The sequence below is a fragment of the Vicia villosa genome, unplaced genomic scaffold, assembly GCF_029867415.1.
Source record: "Vicia villosa cultivar HV-30 ecotype Madison, WI unplaced genomic scaffold, Vvil1.0 ctg.002536F_1_1, whole genome shotgun sequence".
NCBI classification, from domain to species: domain Eukaryota; kingdom Viridiplantae; phylum Streptophyta; class Magnoliopsida; order Fabales; family Fabaceae; genus Vicia; species Vicia villosa.
In genome coordinates, this window is record NW_026705961.1 from 32,488 (window position 1) to 43,091 (window position 10,604).

The 10,604-nt window shown below is 33.8% G+C and overlaps 1 protein-coding gene across 1 annotated transcript; it reads right to left on the minus strand.

The window, feature by feature from the left end:
- Positions 1–8,251: 8,251 nt before the first annotated feature.
- On the minus strand, positions 8,252–9,184 carry LOC131639115 (uncharacterized). Its single transcript, XM_058909621.1, has one exon. The coding sequence runs from the start codon at positions 9,182–9,184 to the stop codon at positions 8,252–8,254; it is 933 nt and encodes a 310-aa protein (XP_058765604.1).
- Between the last annotated feature and the right edge of the window lie 1,420 nt (positions 9,185–10,604).

Below are 10,604 nucleotides of genomic sequence, written 5' to 3' on the forward strand. Positions count from 1 at the left end.
AGAGAAGGTAAAATGGAGGCCAGCCTCTCTGCCATAATTTTAGATATAATTTTCATCTTAAAGTTAGCTAAGGCAATAGGCCTAAAGTGGTTAAGGGACCTAGGCTCATTGTTTTTAGGAATCAGGACAATAGAATTAGCATTGAAATTAGGAAGAATCCAGTCCTACAGAAAAAACTGAGTAACAGCCTCAATGACATCCTTTTTAACAATGTTCCAATATTTTTGAAAGAAAATGGCCCCAAAACCATCAGGGCCAGGGGCTGAATCAGTTTTAAGATTCATGAAAGCATTATGGATCTCCTCACTGCTAGGAGTAAGAGTGAGCAGGGCATTAGTGTTATCAGTTACAAGGCTGGGAATAACCCTTTGAATCAGACCAGAATCCTGAAGCAAAACATCTTGATTGAAAAGATTAGTGAAATGATTGACAAGGTGAGATTCAATGATGTTAGAGTCAGTAGTCACAACCTCATCAATGGTTAAAGAAGAAACAAGACTATTTTTCCTCTTGATTTTGGCATAAGTGTGAAAGAATCTAGTATTTCTATCACCATCAGAGTGCCACTTAATGTTAGCTTTTTCTTTCCAGAAGGCTTCCTCAAGGACCAGAGCCTTTTAAAGCTCATGCTGGGCTTGATCTCATCAAGTTGCAAACTCTCAGAATAACCATATAAACTAATGGAGTTTTGGATATCACTTAAGGCTTTTTCAGCAAGCAGAACCTTAGTCTTAACATCCCCAAAAGTGCTTTTGTTCCACTCTTTTAATTTAGTTTTCAGAATCCTAAGTTTCTTATCCAAAATATACATAGGGCAGCCATAAATCTTAGTATTCCAAACATCCTTAATGACTCTCTCACAGTCCTCATTTAAAGTCCACATTCTAAGGAATTTGAATTGAGTTTTGTAACTAAGCTTACTCCACTCACAAGTGTAAAGCAGAGGGTAATGGTCAGATTTAATCCTAGGGAGAGTATGACAAACCAGGTTGCTGCAAGTGTCAAGCATATGCAAATTGCAAATAACTCTGTCCAGCCTTTTTTCAGTGAGGTTCCTACCTTTTCTACCATTGTGCCAAGTAAAAAAATTTCCAAAAGTGGGCAAGTGTATGAGTTGATTAGAGTCAGACCATTGAAAAAATTCTTTCATAGGAATGTTAGAAGGATTGTTCTTCCCTCTATACTCATCAGCACTAATTATAGCATTGAAATCTCCTATAAAAGACCAAGGAGTGTTAGTATTAGAGATCAAAAGACTAAGATTATTCCACAGCTTTCTTCTAGCAGAATAACAAGTAGAGGCATATATAGAAGAGAAGTTAAAGACTTTGTTATCTAGACTAACAGAGAAAGTAACATGTTGATCATCAACAGAAATAATACTAGGGTTTATATCAGACTTACAAAAGCACCAAAGATTAGGGAGAAGACCATCTCTTTTATTAAAAGCAAAAATTTTCAGATCAAACCTGGATAGCCATCTTTGAGGGAAGTTGCAAAAATCCATCCAAGCGGTGGATTTTGTCCAAAATATTAATGGGTGCGGTGAATATGAATCAAAATATTATAATAGAAATTTATGAGTATATATGATAGGTATTTTTTTCTTCTTTTGTTTAACCAATCTATTACTAGTAAAAAATTACATAAACAAGCTATTAATACCATTAAACAAAATGAAGAAACTTTTTAGACCATCAAATCTAAATTTAATCTCAGACCATCAAGTCTAATTTAATCTCATAATTAATTGAATTGATGACTCATTAACTAATTGTATTATTATTGATATGCTAATATTTAAAATTTCATGACATAATCTATTACCTTTTATTCTTTTGTAATTATAAAAAAAAGAAAAAAAGAAAAATGATTGGCCAAATTAACATTAAAATTAAAATTTTACAATCAAACAAATAATAATAATAATAATAATAATAATAATAATAATAATAATAATAATAATAATAATAATAATAATAATAATAATAATAATAAAACTTATTTTTAGAAAGCAAGGGTTGGTCGAATCGTTTCTTGAATCTTGGAGTTAGAATTACTCTTTGGAAGTCCATTCTTAGTTCTTTAGCTATTTTCACAATGTCCTTCTATAAAATGCCAAGGAAAGTGGTGCAAAAAATATCGAGCATCCAAAGTAGATTCTTATGGGGAGGGGTGGAAGATAAGAGGAGGATTCATTGGTTGAAGTGGGAGGTGGTGACCAAGTCTTTCGAGAAAGGGGGATTAGGAGTGAAAAATATTGCGAATTTTAACTTGGCACTTCTCAACAAATGGAGGTGGAGGATTCTTCAAGGACATAACGCATTGTGGTTTAATATTGTGAAAGCTAGGTATGGAGATCTATCTTTAAAGGTGTGTGGTGATGCTAGAGATTTTAAAGTGCCTTCTTCCTCATCGTTTTGGTGGAAGGACATTTTAAAAGTGGGATCTTCTTTCTTAAGTGATCCTACGGTGGAGTGCAATAGATTTTACATTCATAATGGTTACAATACTTCTTTTTGGGATTCTATTTGGTTAGAAGGTGATGTACCTTTAAAAGCGGATTTTCCGGAATTATTCAAGTTGTCTAGCTTGAAGAATGTTTCGGTAGCGAGTATGGGCAGGTGGGTAGAAGGAGAGTGGAGGTGGGATAATTTCGGGATTTTCGACGCTTTCTTGGAGGATCCCGTTAGTTTGGCTCTTTTTGGGCATTTAAAGAGAAGGGTTGAAGTGATCAAAAAAAAAAGAAAAAGAAGGGTTGAAGTTTTCAATGGGTGGGAGGAAGGTAAGGATCGAGTGGTTTGGAAGGGCAATGGGGACTTGGATTTTCGGTTGCGTCTTGTTATGGGCATTATGAGAGACTCCGTACTCCTTTTGGGCCTTCTAATAGGTGTGATGAAGGTTTCGGGTTCATTTGAAAAATGGAGGTGTCGTTTAGAATTAAAGCTTTTGGTTGGAGGCTTTTTCATGATAGACTACCCACAATGAATCTTTTGATGCTTAGAGGTATCCATTTCTCTTTAGATAATCTAAATTGCTCTTTGTGTGGAAGTGTTTTGGAAAGTAGTAATCATTTGTTCTTTGGTTGTGGAGTGGCTAAGAAGGTGTGGAGTGAGATTGCTTGGTGGGTTGGAAAAGGGGATTCGGTGGAGGAAGAGAGTTTGTCTAACTTTATGGATTTGCACAACTTTTTTCACAAAATTATGTCAACGAAAGAAGATCGGGTATTGTGTGGCTTGCTACTACTTGGACTCTTTGGCTTTTAAAGAACGGTGTTTGCTTTCGGAAGGATAAGTGGAGTGTGAATAACACCGTTTGGAACATTAAAGAGTTGGCTTGGAGATGGTCCTTTCATGGGAAAATTACTTATTCCAATTACTCCTTTTACGAGTTTGTTAAGGATCTCTTTTTCGGTTGGTTATTCTGACTTTTCGTGTAATCGGGTTGGAGAACCCTTAATTCTCCCTAATAATATATCTTACTTAAAAAAAAGAAAGCAAGGATTTTAAATGCTGGTATGGTATATGCTTTGTCAGCAAGAGTTTTGAATGCAAAACGTTTAGCATGTAAAACTAATAAGAATCAATAAAGGGTATAGGAATATATAAATGAATTATTAATTGTGTTAGTTTTATAGTGCAAGGATTTTTGACAGGAAAGGCATATAAATGAGATGTTGTGGAATAAATTAATATTCTATGGTTAGTAAAAAGATGAAGCTAGCATCATGTTTAGCCATGTTACCCAAGTTCTAAATTCTACTAAAGCAAAGGCCATGAAGCTAATACAAGTGACACATCCTAAATCTAATACTTATTGACATACAACAAAAAGATGAACTCTAACATGCTGCATATCTTCACATCTTCATGATTTTATACAAAATTTCTACCAATGAGCAATTGTATTATCATCTACTCAACTGATACCGAACCGGCATCAATTCGTAAGCTGATGTTGCAACACCAAATAACAACATCAAATTGCATAAAACTGCAGCTGGCTATCCCCGTACTTCCTGAGCAAATTACACCAAACCTATTTTGTAGTATGAGAAGATTTCAATTCAATATGTTAGGCAACTAATACAGCAACATTAAAAATCATGATTTAATTGGCATAAGAGATGAATACTTGAAAATATTTGAAATTAAATGAACCACATAAAACCCATGGTTAGAAACATTAAAATTAAAATCCTTTAAACGTGTTTAGAAGACATTAAACACAAAGTTCTGATTTTTAAGCACATCAAAGTAAAGTAAATTAAAAACCTTGAAACCTGGATACAATATTGTTGAAACAAGATATAGTTACAACAACAAAAAAAAGTAGAAAAGATGAATGAAAGAAGTAAAACACAATTTAGCAGTAGAGAATGATACGAAAACGCGAATGGAAAATAACGAAAAACATACAAAGGGTTCGAAATACCACCCGACAGATTTTCTGGAGAAAAGGTTGAAAGAATTTTGTGTGATGATTCTTCTGTGCAACAATAATAGTAAATTTGGGGTACCATTTTATATTTGTTCCGTAAAAGACAAATCACACAGATTTCTTTCAACCTTTGAATAATTAGGAAATTAAAATTTGAAGTCTCTCATTATCACCCATCTATGACCTAAAAATTAAAAAACATATAGAAAACGATTTAAATATATGAATATTTAGAAACATTGACTATATATAGGATTTCAGCCACGAGATCTAACGAAAGAGAAGATGTGGTGTTTTGAGCATCCGTTGATTCCGTTGTTGCTAAGTAAAAGGCATTTGGAATCATGATACGTGTATTATGGTTGTTGACTTTGTTTTCCTATTTGAATCCTAAATTTAGGGAGATAATTACAAATCATTTTAAAGTTTTATAATTAATTAAAAACTTTTTGAGTGAAGACCCATTTTAGTCCCTCATAAATATTACACGAGTCAAATTAGTCTTCACAATAAAATAGATCCAATTTAACCCCTTATAAAATTTAACCGGATCATATTAGTCCTTCTGTTAATATTTTTTTCAAACCGGTTCTTTTGTAGTTTTAAACCGTGACTGGACTGTCACGTTGGATTTTATTTATTTTTTATTTTTTAAATACTAAATTGATTTTTATTTTTAATTTCATTTTTAAACAATTATAAATTAATAATATAAAAAAACCAAAATTGTTTCTTATAAGGAGTTGAACTCAGGCTCATGTGGTTAATCTTAAACAATTCTAAATTTAAAATAAAAAATACAAAATTTGTATCAATATAGTCTCGAACCTAAGCCTCTTCAGATTAAATGCCAGTCAATTTAATACAATAGAAATCAGTGGCGGAGTCAGAAATTTTAGAGAGCCTGGGCAAAAACTTTACACCTTATTTTTACTAATTTTACACCCTGTTTCTACTAATTTTGCCATTGATTTTGTCTAAAAATTTTGCCATTGATTTTGTCCAAAAATTTCACACCCTGTTTTTATTAATTTTGTCCAAAAATTGACTACTAGGTGGGGGAGTATACAACGAAAGGAGGGGTTGAGCCCGGGCTCGTTGGGCTGTAGCTCCGCCCCTGATAGAAATTGACTTGTCTATTTGTAAATGATAGTCACTTTACTAACAATAGAAATTGATTTGTCTAGTTTTTATTGAAAGTCACTTTACTAACCGTAGAAATTGATTTGTCTAGTTGTAAATGATAATCACTTTATTAACAATAGAAATTGATTTATCTAGTTGTAAATGATAGTCACTTTACTAACAATAGAAATTGATTTGTCTAGTTGTAAATGATAGTCACTTTATTAAAAATAAAAATTGATTTGTCTTGTTGTAAATAATAGTCACTTTACTAACGATAGAAATTGATTTTCCTAGTTGTAAATGATAGTCACTTTATTAACGACAGAAATTGATTTGTCTAATTGTAAAGTGAAAATCTTTTAACTTGAAGGGACTTGGATTTGAGACCTCATGGAAATTACTTGTTTAAAAATTACTTTATAAGAAACAATTTTGACTTTTTTGATATTATTCATTGATAACTGTTTAAAAATAAAATTAAAAATAAAAATTAATTTAGTATTTAAAAAAAATTCAAACGTGTCAGTCCAGTCACGGTTTAAAATTATAAAAAGAACCGGTTTAGAAGTAGGAAAAACAGATTTGAGAAAAATATTAGCAGAAGGACTAATATGATCTGGTTAAATTTTATAAGGGATTAAGTTGTGTCAATTTTTTTGTGAGGAACTAATTTGACTCGTGTAATATTTGTGAGGGACCAAAATGGGTCTTCACTCAAACTTTTTTTACTAAGAACTAATAATAAATTACTAACCAATTCATGAATTTCGTTACAATTTTTTTAATTCAGATGTCTATTTAAAAATCTAGTCGAGACCTGCGTAATAATAAAAACAAAATTTTTTAAACATAAAAATATTAACAATTGAGGCACCCTCAATAAAAATTGAAAGTATTTTTTTTATTTCTCTAACTTTTTTAATATTTGATTTTTTTTCTTAAAATTTTTCTTTTGGATAATATTTTCTTAAAATTTTTGGTTCATTAAATTGGTGTTCTTATTAAATCCAACTAGTTTCGTTCCGAAAAATGGTTTTAATACGCTTTTTTGGGAGTCTATTACAAGAAATAAAGAGGACGGTGGCCTTGGATTGAGAAGATTAGATGTTAAGAATAATGCGTGCCTGCTGAAAATGGGTCGGAATTTACATAGGAAAGATGTAGACTTATGGAGTAAGGTGCTGTGGGGGAAGTATGGATGAGGGGAGAATATCAAAGAGGCGGTGTGGTCTTGTGACGGCAACAAAAGTCCCGGTCCGGATGGGTATTCTTTGGATTTCTTTAAATTGAATTGGGAGGTGGTTAAGGAAGAGGTTTTCATCTTTGTTAAGGATTTTCATGAAAGGGCAAAACTTACAAAAGCTTGCACGTCGTCTTTCATCACACTTGTTCCTAAAGTCAAAAACCCTCAAGCCTTGAATGAATTCCGGCCCATTTGCTTAGTAGGATTCATTTCTAAATTTGTAGCCTTATTAGGGAAAGCTGCACAAGCCAATAAATTGAATTGAGATGACAGATTAGGAAGCATCTACAACAAGAAACTGCTATAAATTGAAATGGGAGGAGCATGAACCTCTTGATTGCTTCTGGTACTTTTGTATGACCTGAAATTTAAAAAACATAAGCACTTTAAGCATTTATATATATATATATATATATATATATATATATATATATATATATATATATATATATATATATATATATATATATATATATATATATATATATATATATATATATATAATCATCAATTAGAAGCAACAAGTGACTCCAAACTAGCAAAACTAGAAGACGTAACCAAAACTAGGTAGATCAATTATAGCAAACTATAGGATTTCAGCCACGAGATCTAGCGAAAGAGAAGATGTGGTGTTTTGAGCATTCGTTGATTTCGTTGTTGAGTTTGTTTCCCTATTTGAATCCAAAATTTAGGGAGATAATTACAAATCAGAAAAAAAATTTAAATAACCATGTTTAAAAAAAATTACAAAAAAAACCTTTTTTTTAGGGTATTTACCAAAATGTCTAGGTTTGGGATCCAAGAATAGTGAATGCGCCAAATCATTTGGCGCATCTGTCTACTACACGCCATACCATTTGGCGCATTTGAAGTAAAATTAGGGCTAAAGCATGTAGGGATGGCAATGGGCAGGGTTTGGGCAGGGTACTATAGTACCCGTCCCCATACCCGCAGTTTAAAAAAATCCCCGTACCCGAGCCCAAACCCGCGTGGGTATCAATATTCATGCCCGTACCCATACCCTGTGGGTACCTCAATGCCCATACCCGTACCCGTTTACCCGCATTTATAGTAAAATTAAATCGTTTAATTACAAAATATCATATAATTTATGTCTTTTTAACAATATTAAAAAAATTATGTAAGATATTGTTGAGTTAAGAAACAAATAAACACTTTTATTAAAATGTGTAAGGATTTAATAGCGATATATTTTTAAAAAAATTTAGAATCATGCATTTTTATATAATAATATAAATGACATTATATTTTTTTTTTTAATAAGCAATTGATTGATTGAAAGTTCGCACTAGGGGTGCAACCCTTACAAAAAAACACAAGGCCCTGGAGGGAAAAAGGAACGGATAATGGAAGTTTAAACCATTCATAGTAAATTGGTCTAAACTTAGTATATCCACTACATAACCACCTCCAAGAAAGTTACACAATGTTAGAACAAATGACATCAAAACAAAACACCTCCCCCTTAAAAATAATGGCATTCCTCATAAGCCATATACTCCAAATAGTAGCAAACCAAACGTAGTTGATCAAAATACGACGTTTACTACAATTCACCTTTTCTTGAATGACTTCAAAACAAAGCATCTCCTCTTCGGTAAATTCCTTCGGTGTGCCAAGCCATAAGAAGACATGCTTCCAAATACCTTTCACCTCTTGGCAATTGAAAAAAAGATGGGAAGAAGATTCAAGGCAAGAGCCACACATCACACAATCCGGGAAAGTAACGTTAACAACACCTCTATTCAACAATTGGTCTCTAGTTGGTAGCCGATCAACGAAGACTTTCCATGCAAAGACCTTAATCTTCGGCGGGAGCTTAAGATCCCACATCACTTTCAACGAATCGATCACTTTAGGATCCCAAGCTAAAGATTTGTCATTATCAACCGCATGAGCCAAACTTGAGACGGAGAAATCGTTGTCTCCGTTGAAGGACCAAGAGAAAGAGTCTCGACTTGAATCGCAAGGGAGGAATTCGCGAAGCATGTCGACAAACCGAGCCCAGTTCTGGCTTGCTGCTGCCGCGGCAGTGAGGCCACTGTCGGAATTGGAATCAGCCGAAAACAAAGCTTCCCACCTCCACCTATGTATCCCATCCATCCATTCTAAAATATCCGCCACCGTGCAATGTTTCTTGCTTGAAAGGTCATATAAATCCGGAAAGGCCAAGCGAAGAGGTTGATCGTCCAACCACCTATTATGCCAAAAAAGAACATCTTTGCCATTCTTGCAACAACACTTGAAACTCCCGGAAAAATCGTTTGCGACCCTATCCTCCAACAAATTATATAAATATGTAGTGTGGGTATGGAGCGGGTTGGGTGGTAAGGTACCCGTGCCCGCACCCATACCCGCATATTTTAATGGGTAATTACCCGTGCCCGTGCCCATACCCATTTTTATGGGTATTTACCCTACCTGATATGGGGTTTTTGGTGGATACCCACTGGGGATGGGCCAAATTGCCATCCCTAAAAGCATGTTAGCCATTTGAATTGGCGCATGCATGCATTATCCCACACATAGGCGCCATTTCATTTGTCTCCTATGTGTTGGGTTATTTTTTTTTAGAGGGACAAGTTGGTGCTAGGGGACAGGGTGTTAACCTTAAGAGGTTAAAGGACTATTATTCAAATTTTCGGTTGGATGATGATTCTTCCCAAGAAAGTATACTTCAGAAAACCAGGTGTTACCTGATCATGCTAATTGGAAACGTTTTATTAATGGATTTTACTAGAGTTAGTCTATATAGTTGGGGGTCTGCAGTGCTGGCTACGTTGTACCAATCCCTGTGCAAGAACGCAAAATACAATTCTTGCACATTCTATGGATGCGCTCTGTTGGTGCAAGTGTGGGGGTGGTGGAGGATGCCTATAATGGCCCCGATTAACAGAACCAATTGGACCTTTCCGTATGCAATGAGGTAACTTTTTAATTCAAATTTTTCATGCAGAATAAGTGGATTATGATTTACTCTAACTAACACATTTAATTTGCGTTTTAGATTATGATTTTAATTCAGATGTCTATTTAAAAATCTAGTCGAGACCTGCATAATAATAAAAACAAAATTTTTTAAACATAAAAACATTAACAATTGAGGCACCCTTAATAAAAATTCAAAGTATTTTTTTATTTCTCTAACTTTTTTAATATTTGATTTTTTTACTTAAAAATTTTTTTTTTGGATAATATTTTTTTAAAATTGGAGAAGGTTTCTTAGGCATTTGTGTGGAAAAAGAGAATAGAAGAATGTATTTTGTAAATGTTTATGCTTCATGTGACCACAATTCTAGAATGAATTCTTGGAGGTGGCTTGTGGATGTGAAGAGGAGGAGCATTGATGGTTCGTGGTGCATTGGTGGGTACTTCAACCTTGTCTCGTTTTTGGAGGAGAGAATTGGTTCGTCCAAAAGGAACTATAAAAGGGAAATTGAAGACTTCAAAGAGTTTATAAAAGAGATAGAGTTGGTGGATCCTCTTACTATAGGAGGAAAGTTCACTTGGTCCAATAAGTGTGGTAGTGCCTTGAGTAGATTGGATAGATTTCTTTTATCGTCTTCTTTCATTGACGATTGGAAGGTTGAAGGTCAATATATAGGAGAAAGGGACGTATCGGACCATGCTCCCATTTGGATAAAAGATAACAAGAGGCATTGGGGACCTAAACCTTTTAGATTCAATAATCTTTGGTTTGGTCACAAGGACTTTTTTGCTTTTGACGAGGAGGAGTGGAGAAAGGTGGAAGTGAAGGGTCGTGGGGATTTTT